We start from the raw sequence: 27,973 nt of genomic DNA, 5'->3' as shown, positions 1-27,973 counted from the left end.
ATCATGCAATACTGTTTATTAAATAGTACATGTTTAATCTTGTGAAATATTGAGACTTCTTTTTCAGATATTGTTGTCATGTGGTTAAAAATTTTCTTTACTGATGCCCTGGCAGACCCATTAAAAATGTTCACAATGTGTAATCCTTTAAAATAATCTAACTATTCTTACTACCGTCCTTAATCACAAAAGTTAGCCTCCATAATTTTGACTTGCATATTTGTTTGCCCACATGTTTATCTTTATATTATTTCTCTTTTAGAATTACATTTAAACACATTTTAAAATGCAGTGCTACCCAAGTTTTAGAATTTCTCGCACAGAAACGATGTTTGGTGGGCTAATTTTGTTTCTAATGATATTATATCTAAAAAGTACATTTACTCCAACTGAAGTAGTTGTACCAGCATCGAAGGTCGAATTTCAAACTGTAAGTTTAACAGAACTACTGGTTGCTGCTATTGAGGCTGCTGAACGTGGTGGAAACATGGTTCGAAAGGTTAAAGAGGAGAAAAAGTTGGAGGTAAAAACTTTGTTAATGTTGATTTTTTGGAGATCAATATTTAAATAAAATTGCCGTTACACTTTTTATTGGTACAGTGTATTTTAAGTGTTTTTTTATTTTAATGTTTATTTTTTTGATGTCGAAACATAATTATATATGCATTAAATTACCATGGGGTAGTGGGAAGGACTAAATGATTGGCATAATTAATGGGGTTGATAAATGTGGTTGTGGATTCTTGTAATCTTTATGTGATGCTTGTTCACACAAACCCAGTGTGTTCATTATTTGAACTTTTAATTACATTTGCACACATTTCAGGTGAAGAGCAAGGGTAAAACGTTTGAAGGTGCAGATGATCCTGTTACCTTGGGTGATATGATGTCTCACAAACAAATGTACTACAGCTTGCTACAGATGTTTCCAGACCTACATATTGTATCAGAAGAGAAGTCAAATGAGCTTCCAGATCTGAAGGACATTAAACCAATTGATCTCAGTACGAAGGAAGTAGAAAAACATTTAGGTAGGTATACAGTCCTTATTGCAGTTATTTAAATTTGCACATTTTTAATTGTTTTGGAGCAGTTTATGGGTTTTTGCGCAATTTAATTATAAGCTTTTTCTATTATTTTGTTGCAATGAGATGAGAAGGAAATTTAACCAAAAAGACAAAACACAAAGTTCAGAATTTCAATAAAGTAATATGCAGTTTTTCTATGTTTGTACATCTCTTTTATTGGAAGTTTATAAAGAAAAACTTTTATAATTAGGAAGGCCATGACTAAGCATTACATTATTCTGTGAGATTATTTGTTGGAAAATATTGATAAAGATTTCTTCCTTTATGTATAGTTACTACTAACCGAAATTTACCATACAACTATTATATTGACTATGGTGTCTTATTTAATACGGATTGGCCTTACGACTTGACCTACAGAAGGCTATATGTTTCTGTGCCACATAACGAATTTCGATCAATATTTAGATTCTCGCACAAATGCGTGACAGGAAGAAGTTTTTTGAGAGTATATTTAATATTCTATTACTACTCTTAGGCAGTTCGTTAAATTCTGATGCTCGTATTCAAGATGTTGCTGTATGGATTGATCCATTAGATGCAACTAAGGAGTACACCGAAGACTTGACAGAGTATGTTACTACGATGGTGTGTGTGGCACATAAAGGTATGTCCACGATAAATTTGTGCATTTTTCGTTTGTTTGAAAATAGTTCTGCAAAAATTAAACCAATTCTAATATCTTACTATTATCTTGCAGGTTTTGTAATGTAGATGACTAATGCAGAAATGTAGATAGACAATGCAGAAATCAAATGGCTAATGCGGTAATGTAGATAGATAATTCCGAAAGGTAAATAGATAATGCAGAAATCAAATGGCTAATGCGGTAATGTAGATAGATAATTCCGAAAGGTAAATAGATAATGCAGAAATGTAGATAGATAATGCAGAAATCAAATGGCTAATGCGGAGATGTAGGTAGACAATGCAGAAATGTAGATAGATAATGCAGAAATCAAATGGCTAATGCGGAAATGTAGGTAGATAATGTTAAAATTTAGGTGGCTATTGTATTATGTAGATGAATTATGCAGAAATGTAGTAGATAATATTAAAATGTAGATGGCTAATGCATACATATAGATGGATTATGCAGAAATGTAGATAGACAATGCAGAAATGGAGATAGATAATGCAGAAATGTAGATAGATAATGCAGAAATGTAGATATAAAATGCAGAAATGTAGATAGACAATGCAGAAATGTAGATAGATAACGCAGAAATGTTGATAGTCAATGCAGAAATGTAGATATAAAATGCAGAAATGTAGATAAACAATGCAGAAATGTAGATAGATAACGCAGAAATGTAGATAGATAATGCAGAAGTGTTGATACACAATGCCAAAATGTAGATAGACAATGCAGAAATGTACATAGATAAAGCAGAAATGTATATTGATAATGTTAAAATTAAGATGGCTAGTGCAGAATTGTAGACATGTTAATGAACTGTATCATCCTAAAATTTAGGTGAACCAATTATTGGTGTGATTCACAGACCTTTTTTAAAGCAAACAATTTGGGCATGGGTTGGCCATGGACGATCAGATGTACCAGATTATCAAACCAGTGTCAAGGATGTTCATACGAACGATATGAGAATTATTGTCTCCCGTTCGCATGCTGGTGCGGTTAGCCAAATTGCTAAAAAGTCATTTGGAGAGAGCGCTCAAGTGATTGCAGCAGGCGGGGCTGGATATAAAGCCCTGAAGGTAGCTCAAAGAAATTTCCACGCTTACATACACACTACAGCTATAAAAAAATGGGACATATGTGCAGGAAATGCGTTACTCAAAACTATGGGCGGGGACATGACAGATTTATTAGGAAGACAAATCGATTACTCATATCCAATGCATGGCCGAAGCGCTGTAAAGTTAAATAAAGGACTTCTAGCGACCTTTAAAGACCATAAACTTATTTTAGAAAAATTAGAGGTTGAGAAGGACCCACACGATTAACTAGAGAAGCATGTAAATATTTTGGGGTAGATAGGTGTACATACATTTTGTTGCATTTTTGTAACTTTTGCACTAGACGGCACGCAAGCTTTTTAATTATATTTAAATATTTCTATTTGTTAGCTTAATATAGAAGTGTAAAATATCTTCGTTTTTTTGGTGCGCTTTCTCCTACTTCGTTCCCTTTTCTTTTAGGTTTTATAAATACTGTTATGTTATTCTAGGGCATTTATTTAAGAGTTGTTTTATATAGTGAATATATGATCGAATTCTCACGTAGCTGTATAACAGAGGTTAAAAGACGTCTACTACCCCCACATCACCTTTTACCAAAACATGTTCGTACATAGTATTTGATCCATTTAATACTCTCTTTTTTTAACTCCCCCTTCCTAATTAACGCCCTCTTTAAATGTTAAAAATTAAGTAAACGCCCACTTCTATTTAACAGACAGACGTAGCTGTCGAAACGTAGCCTAGATGAAGTTCGCCTGTTCCAGGTCATGATAATATTGATATTCTTCAACAACGATGACTGAACAGATATGTGGTATTTTTTTTTAAAGTTATTTTTTTACGATTTGCTACCTCCATAAGCTACAGTCTGCAAAATATAATACCAAACAATAAAACTGAAAGCTTATTTTGATGACGAAGCGAAGACAAAACGAGGGACTAGCTATATTTCTTAAAAATGCTATACTAAATAGTGTTAAAAAGTTATTAATGCCACGAAAATAGTTTTAAAGTTATTATTTTGCCAACTAGCTTTATATGCAATAATTTCGCATGTTTCTGTGCAGAATTTTAGAAGATAACATCTAGCTAGCTAGGTCAAAAAAGTTTGAGTTTCTTTTTGATTTAAAAGGTAAGTAATGCTCATTCCATCATGGGTAGCAATGGTGTTTTATAATCGCAATATTGGAAAAAAATTTCGTCACAAGAAAAAAAATAGTCTGGTGACTCCCGGAATTATAAGCCGATTTCCGTATTTGTTATGTGTTCTTCGATTTTGTAGTGCCAAGTGCACTTTTAGGCCCATAAAATGTAAACAGCGCTGAAGTTTTCGTCTTTACCAGCGTTCGGCACCGTGTTAAACTTTAAAATGCCTGGTGCTAATTGCTCCATATTTTTTTTCTTGTGACTATGATTCGCGCATATTTATTCTGTTTTAGAATAGAATCATACCGAAAGCTTAATTCTGTGAAGAATCTTCTTATTTAATAAAAGCCATGTTCTGTGGGTTCTGAACGGCTGCTCGCAGCTGCATTCCGGCTCCCCCACAGAGTTGATAATTTGCTGACGGGCGACCCTGAGGAATTTTTCACGGGTTAATGACAAGTCTACGAAACAGTTATTAATTATTCATAAATTTTGTTTTTTAAAATTTATACTTCAGACTTTTGACAAGACCGCTAAAAAAAGTTAAAGATTTGTTGATAAAGTCATAAATATTTCGATTATCTGTTACCATCATGGTTGCAATAGACAATGTAAGGAGAACTTAGACGTAAATTTATAGTGTCTTTATTATTGACAAAGTGTGTTCACTATCATCGCAAAGATACTAGCTTCTAGATATATGTTTATACAGGACATCCAGAGCCTCAAATCGAAGAATTGACATTTCTTATAAACACTAACAAAGTGGACTTATGTTTGCATTTATCTTGTTACGGATAAAAAAATTGTGTCTACCTTGCTTTTCTCTTTTGCTTATACGCGATAGGAAAGTAGTTTTTCATCTCCGCATTCTCTCCATATAAAAAAGCAAATCTATCAACTTTGATACGCTTACTTGCTTATTTTTTAAAAAATAAAAAAAGCACGGAGATGTATCTGTTTACTTTTTTTAGGAAGCTGAATAAGCGCAATAAGCAAAAACCAAACTTTTTAACCAGACTTCCTAAATAATACAAAGAAAACTATACATGAGACGCGCGCGGGCTTTTTCTCTACGTTTTTGAAAAGAAGCGCACGCTTATCTTGCTTTCATACCTTCATCCCACCCTGAATGTCGGTGTTTTGGTTTTCATCCGCAGCATGGACAATGTCATCCCCAGGACTGCGAAATTTTCATTTTGGCACTATAAAATGGTTGGTTGGTACCTAGAGAAGATTCTTGTTCCGCTCCGGTGTGAGGAACCTAACAAATCTTAGGGACTAAGCACTAGATATGTAAAAGTATGACTACGGGATGTTTTTGTTCCTTCTTGCTTTACTTCTCGTTATAAAATTGCTCCCAGATAATTTTGAGGATTGCTTGTGACCAGAATGTGTGTACCTCAACCTGGATTGTCAGAAAGAAAGTAGCCCTGGGGACAAGATTGCGTATACCTGCAGACAAAAATCCACGACAAATAAAAGTATTGCAACAAAAATTTAATATTCGCTTATTTATAATAAATTATACAATAAATTCCAATATCGTTCACAGGACTCCTTTTTCGCTTTCTGATATGCGACTAGGGCGCATACCAGAAAGTAAAAAGAAGTCCAGGGACGAGATTACAATGAATTCTTTACAGTGTCAAATATCTGATAAACAAAATTAGCTTATATGTGCAAACCCGCTTCGCTGGCTAAATGCGAAGCAAACAAGGCTCGAAAACCTAAAGCAAAAATATGGAGATACAGCAAGCTGCCTGAACGTTTGGCTTAACGTAGAATATGGAGGATCACAATTAATTGTTATTATAAATCAAAAAACAATTAAGATTTCCACAGAAAAGCGTACTTACAAACGTGACATGTGACATCTAGCATTTCTAACTCATCTAATCTGGCAAGATGTTAACTCAAGCAAATTAAAATGCATTTATTTATAAGTACAAAATTATATTATCGTGCAAATAGATTTAGCGAGTTAAGGGGATTTTAGGCTTTGAAACTAAAAAAGTGAAAATGTTTCAAGGCTTTTTTGTAGCGCATCATATTTATAACATAACGAAGACGTATTTTTAAAACTGGTGAGGAAGAGAAAAATAACTTATATAAGTTTGTAGTGGTCCAGAGAAGTTCTATTTGATTTGGCACCCTCCCCCACTGTGTCACTTTCTAAATCGTCATCAAACACACCAGAATCTCGATTTTTTGCTTCTTTCTTTCTTCTCGTCCGCTCTAAAGTGAAAAATTTAACGGCTCTTGGAGGAGGTGGAGACAAGGAGTCAGTTGATTGTGCGGGTATGGATATTTTACGTTGCATGACCGTATTATTATGGCGTTCTTTTAAATCTTTGATGGAATATTCACTACCTGCAGAGGATATACCACTGCTAAATGATTCTGTGTTTTTAACCATAGATTCTTTAGCATCCAAATCATTGCTATCAGTTTCATCTAAATCCAGATATTTTGTCTCACTTTTGAGTTCTTGAAGTTCATTCACCAAATTGAGACTATCTGATTCGTTTATATCAACAGTTTCACTAAGAGAATTTCTATCCACGCCAGCTGTCACATTTTCGGACCAAAATGTTGCTTCAGCTGAACTAAAATTTGCACTTCTTTCAACTGAGAGCATTGTTCTATCCAAACTTTTTGTTTTTGCATTCCTTTTATGTTTCTTCAACTTGAGAACTTTTTTCCCCTTACGTTTGTTTTCATTTTCTGTTTTCGGTGCGTCATTCTCAACTTGTGCTGTACACGTGTCTGCATCTGATTCTGATTTGCATCTTATAACTTCTTGAAGGGGCGATAAACTTTCTTCAGCTATGGACGTTTGAAGTAATTTCTCATTTAAAGAGTGTGATTTGAGCAAATTACTTCCAGTTCGTTGCAAAGAATCATGGGGAGCAAGAAGATTACTATCAATCCCATGATACTCTTCTTCGTTTGTTTTTGCATATTGCACACGAATTTGTAAAGCTTCAGTTTTGTTTAAAAGCAAGCTTTGAGTGCGGGGCATAAGTATAGTATCTTGATTTTCACATTCTTCGTCGCATGTATGCGATCGATGTCTGTCATTTAAATTAGTTGTAGAGGCTAACGCTTCCATATCTCTCTTTGCGATTTCATTGTTCGTATGCTCATTTAAAAGTTGAAGAATGTCTCTATCCATGGTTAAATCAGATGGAATACATCCCATGTCGTCTTTTGCTAATGGATCCGCAGAACAGTTGTGAAGGAGATAGGATACAACGTTGAAGTTTCCCCCTGTTAGTATATGATAACAAATCATAAGAAAGAAGTAGTGAGAATATACAGAATCGTTGTTCAAACGTTGTTGGGTGGAATTGACCTACCTAAAGTAGCTGCATGAAGACTTGTCCATCCAACAGAACTTTTCGTGTGTACACTAGCACCGTGTTCTAACAGTAGATCAACATATCTTAAGTTTCCTTCCAAACAAGCAATGTGCAGGAGTGTCAAGCCTTCGTCATTCTTTATTTGAAATAGTTGCTGCTTTTGGTACTCCCAACGCAAAATGTATGACATGCTCGCTATGTCATCTGTTTTTAAAAACTGATGAAGCTGATCAAATACAAACTTTCTACGAGACATCTTCCAATACCTTGTTTTTTTCTAAAACGAATATAAAACCAATAAAATTAACATGATACGAAAACAGAAGGGCAGATTCCATGGGAAATTCTAGACCATGTAATCAACCCCTAACTAGTTTTAGATTTCTAGTTAAAAGCAGAATACTTTTTCATATCAATAACGCTATTTTTGTTTTTCAAAAAACAATCAGCTACTTATAAAGTAATCGAGGAACGAGCTGTTAAAATTGGCGGCAAAAGGTTAGAGAACTGCTCTTTAATAATTCGAAGCGATTTATTTTGATAAACACATCAGTTCGTGTTTCTGACTTTATTTAACGGGTAAATTTATTGACATAACGGTATACGGTGTTAAAGTAACAGTCATCAAGTGATGTGTTCATAACACATCTTGCAGAAAAAGATGAAGTTGGTATCAATAAAAGTACGATATCAACACGGAAGGTTTTATTAAAGTGGAGCCAATAAAGTTATTGCAAATTTTAAAAAATGTTTTAAGTACTGTTTTACACCAGCACCCCTCTTATTGAACGATTATCCTCTTTTTCCCAGCTTTCTGGTATACAAAGAGGCTTACTTAAATAACGTAATCATATCGAGAACTGTTTGTAAACAATGTTTTATTTCAAATTATTGAATTTAACTAGCCGTTAGCCGTTGGAAAAATCCATGAGAATTCTCCCGTCGTTCAAATATTTACCGCTTCAATATTTTAATAACAGGCAAAATACTAGTCGAGACTAGTCATGAGCCTGTGAATATCCGTGGTAATCGTTAAAAGTATATCGCATTTGCAACTTTGATCACAGATTTTTCGTGTATGCTTAATACGAAATCGGTTCGCCTGATAACGTCTTTACCTCTGCTTTAATAATATGCCTGTATTCTGTACTGTGGAAACACGAAATAGCAAATGCGATATATTTTTATCCACTTTGTTGCTGAACTTCTTGGCTTGGTATATCTGTGGTGTTCTCTACGGGCTGGCGGCTAGTATGAATATAAGAGTATTGTAAACGTAATCACTGTCAACTTTTTATTTAACGAAAAATAGATCCAACTAAACGAATGAGCCACAGTAATAAGAGAAATGAGAAATAAGGACTAATTTGTACGTGATTTCGTTTTTCAATGCACCGGTCACATATTAGCACTGGTGACGAAGTATCATTCCAAAGAAACTGTAGAGATTGCGACAAAGTAAAACCTGTGCCAAAAATAAAGCACAACTGGTTGCCAATACCTCCAGAAAAATAATTCCATAAAAAATTATCTTGTTATAAAAATCTTCACAAAAAAAACAATATGGTTACCTTGTGTGACTGGTAATTTTTTAAAATGAATTTTAAATTTCAAAAAGCAGATATAAGTACTGCATATACATTGATCTAGTACATGCTCATTTAACCAACCTCGTTCCAAGGTCATCTTACCTTTTTGACCCTTAGGACTGAGGCGAAGAAACGGTGTTAGTCATCAAGTAAACGACAAAGGCTCTGGCATCAGGCATTTTATAGCCCTTATAAAAAATGTATTTCGTGAAACTAATACAATCATTATTTTAACACCTCGTTACACACAGCTTCTCTGAATTTTCATTACATGCTTACCTAGAAAGCAAAACAACAGGGAAAAAATAAAATCACCACTTTTCTCAAACCGGCTTAATTAAAACATACCGCATGAATTTCACGAAAAGTCATTATAATTTATAAAAATAAAACTTTTGCATATCTCTAATACTTTTCTAAACACCATTTAAGAATTCCAGATATGGAGACAAATCAAGTAAAGAAAACGTCATCAAAGTTAACTCCGAATCTCCAAAACAAACAACAAGTCAATACATGATCATAAATTGAGCATGAGAAAGTTTCATACGGCTAATTTTGTGTAGTAAGCTTACTGTACAATTAAATAGCTGGAATAACTCGACAATTTTCTTTTGAGTGGGATAAAATAGATGATTGTTTAGATCTACTTTTTCATTAACGCTGCAATTCTGCTCTTCTCCACTGATGTTGTGTTTTTATGAAATATTACGGCCACCTCAAAAAAATAAGTCAGTTAATATTCACATTAAAAAATTTCCATTTACAAGAACATGATTTCTCATTTTTAAGAAGCAGTCACGTGATTTACGCACTTCATTATTTTTATAAAGTATGCGTTCTACGCTTAGGAAAATTGAGAGCTAATTACGGCCCAATAATGGACGCCCACACATGCACATAAGAAATGCTGAGATAGCAAAAAATATTTTTTGCAGGTTACTATTTAAACTTTGAAGCAAAATTCAAAAAGCTTCGAATCGAATCAAGCTGATGGCTAAAGTTAGACCGTATCTTATAAAAAGCTGCTACTGTTAACATCTACAACATGCTCATTATGCCTGTCATAACATATTGTAGTCAAATTCACACCAGCAAAAAGAAAACGCAAATTGATAAACTCAAATCAATCCATAACCGAGCCTCTTTGATCATTGGTAAAGTTAAGGTCCCGCTAAAAAGTCCCGAATGTTGTATCAAAATGAACAACTGCTTATTTGTAAAGAAATGCATCGACAGAAAGTTGTGTGAAAATTCGATGGATATTTTAAATTGATGAGTCATACAAAGATCGCTAGAGGCAAAAATGCGTTACTTAAACTGCCCGGTTATTTTGTTTTTATTGTAAGTGTCCTCAAATTTCATTAATTAGTTACGCTAACGATGGCGGAAATCTATAAAATGCACGCATTTTTGATAATTTTATCAAGCTTTATATATGCTTAAAAGACCGCAAATTAGTTAATAAATTCTCTAAAGTTTCAATCTCATAATTTCAGTCATGTTTTTTACAAATTTCGTGAAGCTTAAAAGATATTAAAAAACATTGTCACACCTCAATATACTAAATATGAAAGAAGGTTTCGTGCAGCTGATTTCCATTCATATTTACTTTTTTCAACTATATGCAACAATTTCGAATGAAATTATTTAATAACCTATCCAATTCATTGATTACCGTCTTGTCTTTCTCCTCAATGCACATTCAACCGAATTGTAATCTTCGGATTAATCAATCAACAAAGTATCTTATTTATTGATTGATTTGTCGAACTGGTTGAAACCAAATCCCCTCCGCCAGTACTTCCGCCTCTACACTAAAAAACGGGTTAAGGAAAACCCCGATTTATAACAACAGCCAACATATTTTTGCGATGTCTTTTTCCAGTTATTGAAAAAAAATTTAATTAAATCCTGATTTACAAACCGACATATTTTCGCCATATTTTCCAAATTGAAAGTCATTAAAAAAACGTTAATTAAAAAAGGATTTATTTTCTAATTTTTACAAAACGTACAAATATTTGGATATAAAAAACTTTAAAAAATATTTTCTTATTCTAATCCCCACTTTTATAGATAAGATAAATCTTTATTAAAAAAATTTACTACTTCGAATAATATTGATTAAGAAGCATCATGATTATTTTCGCCACTAAATCCTACAACGTTTGTTCACGTCTTAATAATGGTTATTGTCGCCACTAATCCTGCATCGTCTGTTCAGGCCTTAATAATGTGTACCGTCTCAAATAATGGTGCGACCAAATGTCTTTTAAAATCTCCTCCTCAGATGGTTCACGATATTCCGCGCGAAACCACTCATGAACACGAAAATGACGGCTTGTCTAAAAATACATAAATTGAGGATCAGAAAACATAAAGGCATTTTACATTGTAAAAAAAATCACTTTACATACTTCTTCTGTATGTGCGAATTTTCTTTTTTTATGCTGTTTTTTTTTCACTAAGTTTGTTTTATCCCACTGAGTGATAAAAGCCTAAAAAAGGAAATAACCCATCTTTAATTTCAAACTGTTCATCATTTACGCATGCGCAAAAAATTGACGACACGAGGTATACTTTAATGGTTTACCTCGATAACCAATGCAACGAAGAGGTTAATACAAACAACAACCGAGACAAGCCACCACATGACAAAATACAGCTGCGTATATCTACAAAAGACCCAAGAAACTTTCACGCGCTTCTACTAATAAACTAATCGTAACTTTTACGATCAAAAACTTTCACGGGAAATCTTTGCAATGCGCAAGCATTTGTAATTAGTCACAAAGATATTACTTGTTTAAATTAAAAAAAGGATTTAAAAGATACAAGGGATAGACTTTCCCTTCAGCAGGTCATTCAGAAAGCACTTACTGAGAAAAAAAATGTTGGACAAAAGTGACGAAATTTTATGGAAGGACGAATATTTTGCTTGACGAAAATTTTGTCACACGAATTATGTTTTAAAAAACTTAATTCTATAGTTTTTACAGTGTACTGTCTACATAGAAAGCACTGAAAAAAACTTAGGTAAATTTTGCAAAAATGGACAAAATCTTCTCTAGGTAACAAATATTTTGCCCAAATATTTTTCTGATAAGACTATGTACTCGCGTACGCAAACGAATTTAGAATTTAAACCTCAACATTCTCGAATTGAGCCAAATTCCACGTGTTTGGCTGCTATACTTTCAGATTTTAAAGGCGAATTTGTCATCCTACTTACCTGCTATTAGTGGTTTTGTTGTAGGCATGTAGAAAAACAAACCAGTTATTTACCACCATAACATCCCACAAAATAACCAGTGAAGCCTGTAAAAAGTATGTTAACTTAAACTTAAAGAGAAGAGCAACAGAAGGGAAAAACACAAGGCTGCAATATGTATTGTGTTATAAGGTGCATACTTACTGCGAAGTCATCAAAATTGTTTGCATAATATTGAAGTTGTTCATACGAACCACACCAGCTTGTGTTATGTTCATTAATACTAAAATATATAAAATATTTATATTTGAAATCATGGAGGTCATGGAATATTTTATACTAGTCGGTGGCCCGTAGATAAATTTACGGGTTCTCCCGTCCTATTTATACCGCATTGCGTGCGTCTCGCTACTTGCAGTACCGTTTCGTGTGACAGACAGACGTATACGGGTATTATAATATAGAAAGAAAAAAATACAAGAGGTATATTTACTATGCAGTTAAATTTTGTGGTGGTTGAGGGCTTTTTCCTTCGAACAACATCATTCCCAATATGGCGAACACGTAATATATCAACTAAAAATAGTGTTAAAAAATTTGCGACCACAGTAAATCTGCAAATGTTTTTAAAACACACTCTTCTTCCTCTTTTTTCATTTGAGTCTCATGATTTGAATATTCAGAAATTGAGCCTTGATGATGATTTTTATAAAAATTTCTTATGTAAAGTTGTACACACGTTGCTTAATAATTTCATTATTTAGGAATAAGTTAAAGCTTACTATCACAATACCACCAAAAGCCCTCATATTTTTCATAAGGTCAACCAATGTGCTTGCAACCATAGAGAGCGGCTAAAACAAAATTCTGAAGTCAGTGAATACACATGTCATCTGTAAAAAAATAATGGTCAAACGCACTAGATAAATTTCTTACCTTGATACTTGGTATAATACGAAGTAGTCGAATGATAATTAACATGTTCGTTATACGCAGTAGATTGTACAATGACATAAAACTGTATTTCTGACTACGTGCGATTATTTCTTGCCTAAATAGATGATCCTATGTTACTCAAAAATATCTCGTGTCGAACATTATAAAACTTACAAAAATGTAAAAACGTACTTGGTTAGATAAGGAAACGGTCCACCATACATTGCGATGCAAAGAATTTCAACAATCTAGAAAAACATTATTTTACAAAAAGCGTAAAAAACGCTCCTTGGGAGCTTAATCAGAAGGACGGGGGTAGGGTTAGGGAAGATGTGCTATTTCAAACACTATTGAATTAAGTTACTGTCACGGAATTTGAGCATTTGCAATAAAGTGTATTGAAACGATTGTCTTGCTTCCAAAAAAGCGTAGGTGAAAAATTAAATTCTTATTTTGACGATTAAGGTGGATGGTATCTTTTAAATTAACAGTTGTCTTACCACTAAAAGCCATGTCACACCACTTTCAAACCAAACATTCTAAAATATTAGCAACAATACTTTGTATAGTTTCCTAGAAATTTATTTTTACATACTCCCCTATATTTAACGAAATAGAACAAAACACCTAGCTAGCCAAAAATTGATAGCAAATGTTATTTTTTGTAGATTTTGCGAGACCTTAAGTTGCAGATGCGGATGACATCTAAAAACCCTTTGAAAAAATTTTTACGTCACCAGTGTATTGTTAATTTAAAGCTTCGTTAACTCCCCCGCCAAAAAAAATGTTATTTAGCCAAAATTGTCTTAAAAGAAATAGGCGTGCTCAACAATGTCTAAATTACAGTAATAAGTACAACCCGGTGTGAATACAGCTTTCGATTAAGCGATATGGCAGATTAAAGTATTATGATGTCGAAAAAGTAAATAATAAACTCAAAAAGCACAGCATAGTTTATATATAGCATTACACGTGCGAAGCCGAGTCTCCAGGAATGATAATTACCGGAAGCTAACTGTATATACAGTTCGCCTCCGGTAACTCTAACACTGGATAACTCGAACTTTCTTCTCGATATATTTTCGTGGGTTCCTTGAACTTCCGTGATACTTTCTTATAAAAAACTACGGTTAACTTTAACATTCGTTAACTCGACCCATTTTTTGTCCTTCTAAGGCTAATATCTTTGGATAACTCAAAACTTTTACTCGAGAAAAGGAAATGAAAGACTAGATAAATATCAGATTTTAATTTTTTTGTTAGTTTTTATTAATTTCAAATGTTATATACTTAGATGTTGTCTGTCAAGGAAAATTCAATTTACATGTGACTTGCACGTCTTCTCATCGCCAAGATAGCACCTTTTTCCAGGAACTGCTGCTTCACCACTTGAAAAAGTCGCTTTAACTCTAACTATAATCTTATTTTCGATTAAGCTCGATTTAACAGGAGCTTCTTTTAACTTGAACATTCGTTAAGCTAAACTATTCATCTCGGTCCCTTGGGAGTGGGGGGGTTACCGGGATTTAACTGTAAATATTCGCATGTAGATAACTTACTTTGTGCGAGAAATATCTTTTTGGTCCGATGAAATACATCATTAGTATCTATAAAACAAAATTTAAACCATGAAAATAAGAAGGGTTCTCTTAAAAAGAAACTAACTTCCTTGACAACAAATCTCTGCTCGCAATTAAATTACACCAATCACTAACAATACCTGTTCTATGGCAAAGTAGAAGATGAAGCAAAAATTGAAAATCTAAAACAGATAGAATGTAAATATCAACACAATGTACGCAAAATGAGATGAACCAACAAAATGAAGTTTACAAATGTGAGTAACAGATTAGGCTTTGTCTATCACATTTAAATAAAAATTAGTGTAATATGACTAGTTCTTTACAATATATAACCTGCCAGGTTTCGTCACTGGAAGTTATTTGGATTTATGTACGTACAGACAACATGGAGTGACCAGAAAAAGCATTGTTGACCGACGTTGCTAGCTCAATCTAATAAAAAGAAAGATGAAGTCAATCACGATACAATAATTCAACATACTGAAGATGTTACAAAAATCACTTACAGTGACAACAAACACATTCACCAAAGCCATGAAATCCCCAAAATATTGAAAATAATCATGCAGAAGGATTGCTTGGATTTGCTTTAGAACTGGCCTTTGGAATTGACGACAAGGATATCGCTAAAATAATTCAAAAATATATATATCAGTAAAGCGCTCCCATATGGCTCTGATTTTTTTTTCTGACGAAATAATTAGTCTTACTTTTTTCACAGAATCCGCGGACACGATGTCAAATAAATCTTGGAACTGCTTTGAGTTCAACGATGCCGTTGGCAGAGCTTCCAAATACTAGGAGAGAACAAAGTATTCTAATTGTTCGCTTGCTTCTAATTTGTTCGAATTTGTGGATTTTTACTTTCTTCGTGAAAAGGAAAAACTATAATATATTATAATAATACTATAATATAATAATAGTAATAAAATAGTGATAGTAATAAAAATAAATTGGATAACTTAGCTAAAATATTAATGTTTTCAGTTACCGCAATTCTCATGTTTAAAGCATAAACTCCGAGGCTAACTTACAACTTGTTTAGACAACACATGAAATCAATTTAATCATTTTTTTACTTTAAATTATCAAGAAACACCTGTAGAAAACATCACGTGCGATTTGAAAAAACAGAAAGATTGCACCACTGTATCAAATTATTTTTTATCTCTCTTGAAAGTAAATTATATTTCCCTTATCGTGCTTACTTACAACAGGAGAATGTATGTAGATATTAAACACTGAACAAACAAAGAAAATAGCTATTGGCGTAGTAACTTACTTCTGTCATTGCAGGCATATATCTTGATTTTTTGGAGAAACGCACACAATCTAACAGAGCTTTCGCTGCTGAAACATCGATACACGATCTGAATTCACGGAAAATAGAAACTTAAAGCTCTTAGGTAACGACGAAGATGACGACAGCAAGAACAATAACGACGACAACAACGACGACAACAACAACGACGACAACAACAACGACGACAACAACAACAACGACGACAACAACGACGACAACAACAACAACAACAAAAATAAACAAACAAACAAAACCGGGAAATCAAGAGATACCGACAATAAAGAAATTTTATCGGTAAGACAGTAATTTGTGCGTACCCAGGAGAAGCTAGTGGTGTAGCGTAAAAACTGCTTCCACGTAACACTTCAAATGCAGCCCGAACACCAATTCGTCTCCGCAGAAAACTACTTTGCATGGATTTCTACAATGAAGAAGATCTCTTCAAAACAACAACAGTTTTTTGAAACAAAATTTAGATATACAAAAGATATATTTCTTCATCGATGCAAAGTTTGGAGTGTATCAACTGTGTCAAAAATGTATTTTACAAAATAGCGCTTCCTCAACTTATTTTCCTCAACATAGTGAAAATCAAATCTCCATAAAGGCAAACTAACCGTGAAAGAACCTTTAAATTGATTGTATATAACAGCCAACAAAACATTCATAAAAAAATACATCCCTAAAAAAATAAAAAAATAAATAAATAAAAATATTTGGCTTATTGAAGAAAAAAATAAATAAATGAATGAATAAAAAAATAGTATACACTTACCAACTGCCAAAAAGAGGATGAAATATATCGCATAGAATCTGCTGTCGGAGTAAGCAGGCATCATCACTAAACAAAGTCAAAATATACTCTACTATACTGCAAAACTAGAAAACATATTGAAAAAAATCTTTCTTATCAACGATCAGCAAAATACAAAAACAATACCATCTGGATTATTTGCTGTTGTCAGCAAAACTATAAGCGACATTACGGCTGCTCCTAAATCATTAAAATATGCTTTTCCTTCTTTTGAATCATTTAGTTGATCAATGGAATGACGTTTACCCTAAGAAAAAAAAAGATTTTATAAAAAAATATATTATTGGTGCTAAATGGTGATAACATCTCACAAACTTACGCTGGTTGTATCTAAAATGGATGTCTGGTTATATAACATATCCTCTGGTGTAAACAGTACCATACCCAACATGGTGAAGAAATAAAGGTGCAAACACATCAGGAACAACACACTAAAGCAGCAAAATGTCATGAATTATTAGTAAATACATTTAATGTCTGAATTTTGGTGTCATTTAGCTTACACAATTGCATATTTTACGATGCCTAATGTTCTTGAAAGGCCCAACATCCTGTATCCAGGAGTAATAATGCTTCTAGACTGTGTGCCAGAAATTAATGCTGAATGTCTCTGATATTCCCCTGATTATAGAGCTTTTTAATTGATGCCCTTTCTGCTTTTGTTTTTTAGGCAAGCCCAGAGAAAAAACAACCGATGGAATTTGCCTGTGAACTAGTTTTTCCCTGATTCTGCAGAAATTTCATCAAATTTTCTTGATTTTTTTTAAACTTTTTTAAAGATATGTGATTTCCTTGACTTTCCTGACCTGGCAGACGCATAATTGCAATGGTATGGATGTTAATCGACAATTGTTTATTCGACTATCTATGTGCTATCAGCAGAAATATAACACTTAAAATTTTAACGTGTAAGCTATACCTAAGAATTTGTGGTATTGACTGTTGAATACTTTGAACCTGCAAAAAAAAATATTTGGAGGATGCATCACAGTTAAAATATATCATTAGGAAAAAATGTTCTTTTTCATAATAAAAACTTACAGTTTTCTTCATCAGGGAGGAGTGTTGAATTAAAAAGAATGGTCGGAGCAAACGTCTTATTCTCCATCTCTAAATAAAATGTTACAATTTTGCACTCTAATGAAATCATAATACAGACTTGGTGTATGAAAAAAACACCGTGCATATCTATGATCGATATGCAAATAAAAGGCTTGCTACTGTTTTCAGGAATAAAAATCCTCATTTTTTCCATGGAAACTTACAAACGTAGAATAAAAACTATTCACGAATACCGAAACAGGCTACACGTCGAATAAAAAAAAATATAATAAAACATTAAAAAATTAAAACGTGAAAAAAATATTAAATTCTTCTCTTTTCCCTTATTTTCCCTGAACATTTTAAACTTTTCCAATTCCCTAATCTGGTGGCAACTCTGGTTGGAGAGGTAATTCACATGGAGGCGATATCACTCTGCAAACAAATATCGCCACTTCAGCAGAAATATATACCCAGCTACGTTTAGTTTGGAGTCAGAGCAACTGGTTAAAATTGAATTTGATTCCAGCTAATTTAGCACCATTTTTGTATATTTCCTATTTTGAGTATTTGATATGACATACTCCAGCATAAAAACTAGAATTCAACTATGATCACATGGCTTAAAGGATTAACAGGTCCTTATTTTAAGAACAGTTTGGGCCACTGATCAAAAGTTTGGCAATAAAATGACATAAAATGAAAACAAAATTTCCATGCAAAGACCCGCGTGTTTCTCTTATTTCTAACAACTATAAAAAACGTTTTTGATCTCTTTAAATTCAATGACTAAGCAACAGTTTATTAAAGTTGATGAAATTGGTTTAAACTTCCTTCGTTACATACTTTAATATCAAAGAATTTCCATGATCAATCAACATCCGAATCGCGAAATAAAATTTCTGTGAAATTAGCTCAAGCGTAAAAAATCACGCAACTTTTTTTATTTGTTGATTCACAAAATCTAAAGCATGTAAAGTGTTCAGATTTTCCAGATATAAATTATCATGAAATCTTACGTTTTTGAAGCGTAGAGCAATAAAAGTTCCTGGCAAGCAACCACATATGTTCCATCGTAACTTATGAAAAGCACTTTGTTTTAAACGCTTTTTAAATGCTTTATAACATATCTTTATTTATTCCTTTTTTAATTCGTTCTATGCGTCACTGTCTCTGCTTTTGCTTAAACAATCTCTCTGAAAATATTTGCTTTGGCTGAAAGTGTTTTTATCTAAGCACTTTTTTCTTTAGCATCAATGAAAGCAACTTTATGTAGTCTTACCTCAATCCTATTTATCCTTTTTTCATGGTGGCAACAAAATCCTGCTGCAATTTTTAGTTCTTATCAGACTGTTTTGTACCACTTTTTTCGTGATAACAAAACTAGTTAACAGAAGCTTAAAAGAAATCATGTGTTCATCTCCATGTTCGTGAAGCATGTTCACATCCAATAAAATAATTCCATATATAATTCTGATGCCTTTTCATGCACAACACTAGAAAATTCCAGAAACAAAATTTTCTAGTACCAATTTTCTTCAAGTATTTTCTAGTATTTCAAGCTGAAATGACCTTGAGAGTACATAGATTCAGCAAGGATCTTTAGCGTAAACATTGACAAACTTACGTCTTCACAAACAAGTCCAACTGATACAAACCAATCTATGTATGTTATGATTAAAACAACAGCAGAAAAAATCAACCAGGGATTCTTTTTCGCATGCTTACGTCCGACCATTAAAAACTACAAAAAAATAAGATGTAGCTAATAATTGCTCAGTATATGGATCCTTTGATACATTTGTGTAATACACATCTTAAAAATAAAAATTTACATTCTGGTACAGCGACTGTGTTTCTTAGTGTTGCCAAAGCAAATAATAAAGCCAATAATAGATTTATCCTGAGGGAGAAGTAACAAACAACAACAAAATGGCAGCAGTGAAAAAACAGATGTGAAACTTACCTTAAATAGCAAATCTGCTGTTAAAATAACCAAACACAAGAGTTCAATGGACTCTGTCAAACCACATGGCAATTCTTTCCGAGCTTGTCCTTTGCGAGGGTCAGAGGATTGTCTAAACCAAACAAACAATTTAGATATCCATTTAAACTGCAGTATTGTATACTTTAAAGTTTCGCGAAAGAAACTTTTGCAATTTCATAATTTTGGCCTAATGTGCGAAAGACAAGTCCTGCAAAAAAATTTAAAAAAGCTGGAACGAGAAAGTTTTTCCCCTCAGAATGTATTGAAATATGCCTTTCACGATAAGTTAATTTTCATTCTTTTTTTAATTCTTCAGTAATTTCTTTTATAAATAAAATACTTAAATACTTAATAAAGTTATTTCCCTCAAAAGTTTACTTTTGTGGAATTTTCTTTCTTTAAAGTACTCCTTGGTTTTAAGTCTTACTTTAAAGATGTTGGTGTCTCCAAAAATGCCAGCCCTAATAGGATTGATATTGTAAATCGAAGCGACCTGAAAAAAAAACAAAAAAAAAACAGGAAATGAACTTTTTACTCCTGTTAACATGTTTATAAATGAATTACTAACATACCATCTTACTGGTTTCGAATGATACAACCTGTACCTATATAATGATTTAACATCAACTTTGTGGTGAATTGAGCGATGCTGAAAATAAATTTTCACACTAGTCACAAACTAAAAAGTCAACAGATGCTTTTATAACAGAAGCGTAAAGTTGTAAAAATCTACCCACAGTGTAAACTGCTAATACATAAACACAAGTGCTATTTTTTTAACAATTTTAAGCTTTTCAAGTTTTTTTTCATTATAAATTTAGCAATATTGCAAGATCCAGATGCACACAGAGATAAACCATAAACTGTTTTTTTCCTCACATTTTATTTGCAAACCAAAGTCAAAGCAATAAAGTTTTGATCGGCTAAAATTATGAGATTTCAGTGGTTTAGAAATCTCAATTTCCCTTTTTTATCGACATGCTGACGACAGGCAAAATTATCCTAACAAAATGATACTTACCTCAATAGCATCTTCAATAAAAACTACAGCTTGCAGCAATCCTCGACTTTCCTTATTATCTAAATTTTTTAAATTGACTACATGTTATTACTCATCACTAAATAAATACCTTTAAAAAGAATAAGAAGAAAGAGTGCAAGTAAATAAAAATACTACACTAAATTTTAGTAAGGGTGAGTTTCCTATACGTTAGTGCGAGTGGGTGTCTGGAATTTCAGTATTGTATGTGAAAATGAATTTTTTGTTTCTACTACCTCAAAATGTCGATTTTTGAACTTCCTATCTTTAGTTAACATTTTATTTAGTAATTACACTTGTTCTTGCTTCTTGCTTTTAAGATTTTTGAGAATTTTTTGAAATAAAATACATTTCTTTTGTGGTAATGTACTAGTGTTTAGTCGTGAAGTGATCAGTTTTCTGTTATGCATATTGCTCATAGACATTAGGTAGCTAAATCATGGACAAACAATCCTTGTTTTTGTAACTCATACACAGCACACAAAAGTCAATGGTTGGTATCCCTTTTCGAACAACAAACATAGAAACATCAGAGTGATACCCAGAGCGTTACAAAAAAACTTTATACAAATGATCCTTATGCAATATAAGTCAAGAATAAAAGGTCAGTGCCAGGCAAAATGTTTGGTAATTTTCTCTTATTTGCAAAATCAAATTTGCCTTCAATAAAATAAGGATCCTAATGTTCTACAGGAAGTGCCCTTACAGAAGAAAAGAGAAGGTTGGAATTATCAATTTTTACAGACAGACTCTTTGATTGTGTAGTGCAGCAAAAAAGTATTTAAACGAACAATCTTTATCCAATAAAAGTGACAATGAACATTTATGTCAAGGTAGGAAAACATGAAAAACACAATTTTGGTAGAGATTTTAAAAACTTTTCTTGGAGAGGCTGATTTTTTCTTTTTTTGTTTTTGATTCGATAATATCTATTTTTTAGAGCTAGAGAAAAGCAGAGGTTGTCAATTTATTGCATTACGTTTCCTCCTTAAAGTTTGTTTTAGTATTTTTGCATACTATTTTTAAAGGTAGAGAGAAACAAAAGAAATATTTGAAAATAAGATGTTCATTGGATTTGGGTATACAGGAAAAAAATAACTGGCCAAAACATCTCAATCAAATATAAAATTTTTTTTAGAGAAATGTCTATACATAACACTTAAAATTAAAACTACCCTATCAGAAATATAAAATATACATGTGTGATATTAAATGACAAACTACAAGATTCTGTAATTGAGCACAAATGGAAAGATTGTTAGAATTGGAAAGACTTTTTTACAAAGAAAAACTTTCATAGCGTTGTATCACCTAAAAAATTTTTGTTTAATCTTATAATACTGTTTTTTGAAATTATTTATCCTTTCTTAATAAGATACAATGTTTTTTTTTAAGGTTTGGGTAAGGAGAATGGAATAATGATGTAAGATTTTTTTTTCTGAATTTTTTCGATTTCCCGAGCATATTTTATGCTTATTTGTTATCCAAAAACCCTTTTTTACAAAAGATATAGGAATGTTTTTTTGTAAAGAAAGTAAAGAAAACAATTTATATACAAGTGAACTATTCAATTCTTGCTAAATTTCTTTGACTATTGAAGATTATTTATTGTGAAACATAGTACCTGTGCCCGAGAAAAAAGAAGTGATTTAAAATCATTAAGATACATATAATAATTTAAATTTTACCTGTAGTTAGATCTTCTTGGGATGTAGTCAAACTTCCTTCGAAATCACTAGGGTCAGCAGTTGAATATAGTATGTCTTCATTCGATGAGCTAGCATATGGTGCAGTTGAGTCATAACGATCCATACCAGATTCACTGTCAGATGGTGTACTAGTGAAAAGCCTCTTTAGTCTGGGTGAACTGTTTGTTGGAGTCCTTAAGGCTGCACTGCCATATTTTGATTTGCTAGCCATTGGTGATTTTAAAAATGCTTTTTCATTTGCTTTAATTAATTTTGCTGCACACATCGATCCACCTAAAAGGAAAACCAAAGATTGTATAATAAACGACTCTAACTTATTTGTACTTGTCTTAATATTTTGTGATTTTCATCATCATCATCATCATCATCATTCTCGGCTTAACGTCCGTTTTCCATGCTAGCATGGGTTGGACGGGTATATTAATGACCCTCTTCCAATCTGATCTAGACTGTGTTAGATGTAAACTCAACTTCCTCTGCATCAAGTCTGTGCTTATAACCTCCTGCCAATTTTTTTAAGATTATAAACCATTGATTTGGACAATTTGCTGCGTTGAATGTATTTAGACCCTAAAAAGCAGTGACTATGCAATTGCAAAATACTTTGCAACAAAAAATTCATGCAATTGCTTCCTTTTGCCATAAGACCAAAAAATTATTAGTGTGTGTGTTTTTTTAATATTTACTTTGTTAAAATAACTATTAAAACTTAGATTATATACTGAATATTATACTATAACTTATCAAAACTTAGATTGTTTTTTTAACAGGACTTTTCTTATTTTTTACACCTGTCACAAACAATGCACAAAGGTAATGTCTTTGAATGGAGAAGTGAAACAGTGTTGTTACAGTTTTTTAAATCAACTTATACTAAATTTTGAAACTTTTTACAATCTTGTTTTGATATTTTCTAATAGGATCATGGTGACTGTCATAGTTTTCATGCAAACCAGTTTCTAAAGTCCCTTTTATAAATCTTCGTTGATTTTTTCCCTTTTCATTATCTTGTTTGGGGGTTTTAATACGGTATCACTCAAAATTTTTGCTTCCAATGATAGCATTATGATGGTTCTTAAATGATTTACAACAATGTTTTTATTTGCCATGATCCTGTTTTGATAGTTTTTAGATCAATGGCAATATTTACACTTCCTATGATCCTGTTATATATAATGACTTTGGATGATCTACAGCAATGTTTTTTTGCTTATAAAATGATTTTCGTTGCAACAAAAAAACAATTTATAACAAGTTGGAACAAATTTAAAACCATTTTTTATACAAATTTTTTAATTCGTTTTTAATTTGTATAGACCTCGTTTCAAAAAAATTATATGAATTGAAACATTATATTTTTGAAACCATTTTTGAGATAATCTAATGTATAAAAAATATGTTTGTTTACTTTTGTCAGACAACTCTCATAGTGCCATACATTTTGATATTTTGTATTTCTATATTTATGATATTTAATTCTGATAGGTAATTTTCCAAATCCAAATGTCACTTGCTTGTTGAGCAGTTTGTTAGGATTAGGATTTACATACACATGTTATTTTAATCATACATTTACAGGAGGTAGGGACTGCACTTATTTATTTGCTAAAATTCATTATATTTCCTACTTCACATTTATGCAAGACAGGTGAAAACCAGGGGGACAGTGTTTATTGCCAAAATGGAAAAAATGGAGGCTGAAAGTAAGGCAAGCTAATATTAAAAAGAAAGAATCTAATATAGGTTACATTTATATAGCTATATAAAGGATTTTTTTTAATTTTTCCAAAAGATTTTTTACTGACTGACTCCTTTGGTAAACAGAAATGTCATTAATGAAACATATTTTTAAGAAACACCCTCCTTCGTTATGAGTTTCAAATGATTTTAATTGCTATGAGATTTCAAATATCGCAAACTGGACTAAATATATATATAGAGTGCCTATATAGTGCCTTACTTTGACAGCTAGTTATTTTAAAAATTCAAAACGAAAGAACAAATTTATTCAAATTTTTTTTGAGGGGGAGACAAATTAATAATTTTTCCTTTGCAATAAAAAATTATTAATTAACTAGCTATATACATGTGTAAAACGAAAAGACAAGGAAAAACATGCTTAACTAAACACCCTCCTCTGTTGTGGACACAGTAATTGAAGAATTAAAATCGCAAACCTTTATAGTGTAGAAACAATTTTTTGCATGCAAAGTGTTGTACGCCTGGCCTCTTCATTGACGAGACTGCGAAAATAGGACCATATATCACATTTTATACCTGTACAGCAACTGTCTATTTTTTAGCTTGCTAATTAAAATTAAACGGCATCAAAAGAATGTATAATAAAAATGAATTATTATTTGACCTTAGTAAGACTTCAAGCTAGTTGCCAGAATGCCTGTTATGCTTTACCTATTTTCAGTCTTTTCTTTATCTTCTTCCCCTTCCGATCTTTAAGTTTATTTGTCGTCCAACTCTGTTTATTTTTATAAAAATGTCGATGTCAGCAAAATTGTGGTCAGTATATTTCAGATTTGCAGTCCTTGTAGAATCAGCCCCAATAACCAGTGTTTTTTAAGCCAGAATGATTTATTAATAATAATTTAAGCTCTTGTTAATAATTTTGATAAAATAAAGAATAATATACTATATAAATATAACGTTAGTAAAAAATCTACTTAGTTTAGTATTCATAATTTTTTATCAATTGGCCCTGCAGCAAGCCTGGGTTTTGTACAGGCGGGAGGGTCATCTATGGCTTCACTTGCCTGATTTTTGACATAAACAACTTTTTTGTTGTTGTTCAGTGAGAATGGACCACGTATAACGCGAGAAATTCTTGGTAAAACAAAAACGAAAGAGCAACGGGCGATGTAACAAAATAAACAGAACTTTAAAATTAACTTTTTACTAGATGAAACCACAAGGACCTTATAATCAATACGAGACATCACAATTTCCGTACTTCATAAAATAAGTCCTATTATTTATACAGAAGGCTTCACGTATTTATACATCTTGTTATATAAAAATATATGGCAGACATTCCCACCACAAAATACTAGGAGAGGTTTACTAAGTTATTTTACCGGTTCCAACTAAAGAGAAAGGCTCGGGACCAGGCTTACTGTTTCTTTTAACTGCTATAATGGTTGCAAAACTGTCATCAAAAGTGTAATGGTAATAAGATATTTTTTTTGTGTCTAACAACTGACAGGCAAAATATTCTTCTTCCTGTCTGTAACTTAGCAAAAAGGTTGTTTTTATTTCTCTTTTGTTTGCTGAAAGATAAACTATTTGTTGATGTTAATTTAATAGTTTGATGTCAATAGCATTTTATAAAGCTTTAACAACATCTTTGAAAACAAGGGACTAAAAGGGATGCTTATAAAATTACTTCACAAAATCCATACATAAAATTGTAAGAGGTGCTAAATTAAATACCTATTTGCACTTTCATTATTCAATTTACTCTAAAAAACTATTTACAGTAAACAGATAAAATATTAAAAACAGTTAATGCTGAACGGTCTATTTTAGTTATTTTGGTAACAAATAAAATGTTTTGTGGTCGAATTACAAAATTTCCAAAAAAATAAATAAATTATTTACTAAAGTTTCTGTTTGCAAAATGCAAAACTTTTGTGAGTTTTCTCATTTACAAAAGTTGCTGTACTTGAAGTATCACTCTGATTACATCATATACTAGTCGAATGATCTTTGTAAAATTCGGCTTCAATGGGGGGTGGGTAAAAGTTATGAAAATATAGGTTTATTGATATTAACTACCCATGCTGACTGTTATCTTTGTGGCTAAGTTATACCAGAGACTATAAAAGCGTGAATTGATCCTTTCTGTTTAACATCCAGCATGGAAATAAGATTGATATTTTTTGCAGTTGTCTAGTTAAACTCCCATAGCTAAATTGGAGTGTTAAATCTTATTGATAACAGTACCAGGGTAAATAATATTAATAATCTTTTTATCTCATCCATGTATACACAAAAAACAAACAGAAATTTGTTTGGTTGGTTGCTTCAAATGTTGATCAATGTCTGGTTGGAGCTTCAAATGTTGATCAATGTATAGGAACATGTTTTTGACAAACCGAGACAAACTGACAAGATATTTTAGTTTAACTCATTTTTGTTGACGTCATTAAGCTGTTGATTTGGAAATTTTGTCACATGCAGTTCCTATTTAGTCTGAAACTTCAAAGTGAAATGCAATGGCTTAACTAATTTTTGATTCTGATGTAAATCTCTGTAATATAATGTATGATTAAAAAAAAAATATAGAAAAAGATGTTTCTTAGATCAGCAGAGTAAGTTGTTTGATGCATTTAAAGAAAATGGATAAATTGGCTTAGGACTTTTCTAAATAGAGATAAAACTTAAGGAGTATTAGTATTTTGATAATAAATATGATTTATAAACAGTTTCACTTTAATTATTTTTATACCAGTATATTTCCAAGTGTTATATTTAGCACTGTGATAAATGCTTGTAAAGCATTGTAGCAAAAACACTGTCCTTTAATAAATTTTGCATCTTAAAATGCAGTGGTCTTTAGATAAGTGTTTCCTGTGTGTAACATTTTATTTTTTAATTTAAGACATAAAATTAAAATACAGTAATTTTTATTAAATTGAAGTGGGCTGTTTTCTTTCTAGAATAATGTTTTATTGAGAGGACAAAAGTTTTTTTACTCATAGCCTCCTTTTAAAATAAACACGAACCTGTAATGAATGCCTCCCCCTCATATCTGACACACCTAAAATATGTTTTTTTTTGATAAACTCATTTAACATTTATTAGAGTAAATACTGCATTTATGCCTATATTAAAGGAGAAAACCAAAGGTAAAGTTAACTTAATAGTACAATCACTACCTTTTATGATGGTGACTAAAACAGATTGGATTGGTAATTTATAAAATAATAAATTGTTTGTGTTGAAATGACCAACATTCTGAATGATTTTCTTTCTGGTTTTAAAATCAATTTTGGCAAATGGTTGTGATAATGAAAAACAATGATTATTACCTAATGCACAATTTAAAAATTTGTCATGTTAACACTTGTTGATGCGTATTTACAAGTTGTTATTCAACATCTTTTATTAGCACTTCTTGGTGAAGGTTTTTTTGGAAAGACTTTTTTTGATGAATTATGTGCTGCCCACTCAGGTTTAAGATCAATATAACTTTTTTTTGTTTGTTTTAGCACAAAGAACAGGATCAGTGATTAGTTAGAATCATACTTGGAATTCTATTTTATTTTATATAAGTGTTAATTCATATGTTTGAACTTTAAGTTTCAACATGCAATATGCATTTGTTAATAAATAAAGATGGTAACACTGAAATTTGTTTTAGAATAAAAAAATTGCACAGTCTTATTGCTAATGATGTGCTTAATTTTCCTAATGACCCATTAGTGCTATGTAAAGAGGA

The 27,973-nt window shown here is 32.0% G+C and overlaps 3 protein-coding genes across 5 annotated transcripts; 1 reads left to right on the top strand and 2 right to left on the bottom strand.

Annotated features, from left to right (window-relative positions):
• The first annotated feature begins 240 nt into the window (after positions 1-240).
• LOC130653705 (inositol monophosphatase 3-like) lies at positions 241-3,201 on the top strand. The gene is made up of 4 exons (XM_057456222.1): positions 241-523; positions 827-1,031; positions 1,567-1,695; positions 2,566-3,201. The coding sequence occupies exons 1-4, from the start codon at positions 287-289 to the stop codon at positions 3,054-3,056; spliced, it is 1,062 nt and encodes a 353-aa protein (XP_057312205.1). The 5' UTR covers positions 241-286; the 3' UTR covers positions 3,057-3,201.
• Positions 3,202-5,423: 2,222 nt separating this feature from the next.
• On the bottom strand, positions 5,424-7,638 carry LOC130654514 (protein phosphatase 1 regulatory subunit 12B-like). Its single transcript, XM_057457115.1, has 2 exons — positions 7,301-7,638; positions 5,424-7,211 (listed from the first exon to the last, which is right to left on the bottom strand). Exons 1-2 carry the CDS (start codon positions 7,557-7,559, stop codon positions 6,046-6,048), a joined length of 1,425 nt encoding a protein of 474 aa, XP_057313098.1. The 5' UTR covers positions 7,560-7,638; the 3' UTR covers positions 5,424-6,045.
• Positions 7,639-10,871: 3,233 nt separating this feature from the next.
• Positions 10,872-25,034, bottom strand: LOC130654512 (two pore channel protein 2-like). 3 transcript variants are annotated; one of them, XM_057457113.1, is made up of 30 exons: positions 24,931-25,034; positions 22,498-22,791; positions 20,792-20,850; positions 20,343-20,419; positions 20,198-20,263; positions 19,750-19,861; positions 19,411-19,527; positions 17,784-17,852; positions 17,662-17,699; positions 17,062-17,173; positions 16,869-16,989; positions 16,704-16,769; positions 16,546-16,610; positions 16,246-16,349; positions 15,908-15,995; positions 15,336-15,422; positions 15,132-15,251; positions 15,004-15,057; positions 14,763-14,804; positions 14,602-14,649; positions 13,543-13,581; positions 13,235-13,290; positions 13,043-13,157; positions 12,889-12,960; positions 12,600-12,682; positions 12,311-12,389; positions 12,128-12,213; positions 11,489-11,570; positions 11,313-11,393; positions 10,872-11,240 (listed from the first exon to the last, which is right to left on the bottom strand). In XM_057457113.1, exons 2-30 carry the CDS (start codon positions 22,781-22,783, stop codon positions 11,097-11,099), a joined length of 2,568 nt encoding a protein of 855 aa, XP_057313096.1. In that variant the 5' UTR covers positions 22,784-22,791; positions 24,931-25,034; the 3' UTR covers positions 10,872-11,096. The 3 variants fall into 3 exon arrangements, with proteins under 3 accessions (XP_057313096.1, XP_057313097.1, XP_057313095.1); XM_057457114.1 differs by lacking the exon at positions 24,931-25,034 and adding an exon at positions 24,884-24,908; XM_057457112.1 differs by lacking the exon at positions 24,931-25,034 and adding an exon at positions 24,696-24,834.
• Between the last annotated feature and the right edge of the window lie 2,939 nt (positions 25,035-27,973).

This window comes from Hydractinia symbiolongicarpus, chromosome 8 (assembly GCF_029227915.1).
Source record: "Hydractinia symbiolongicarpus strain clone_291-10 chromosome 8, HSymV2.1, whole genome shotgun sequence".
NCBI lineage: Eukaryota > Metazoa > Cnidaria > Hydrozoa > Anthoathecata > Hydractiniidae > Hydractinia > Hydractinia symbiolongicarpus.
This window is presented reverse-complemented; position numbering and strand designations above follow the sequence as displayed.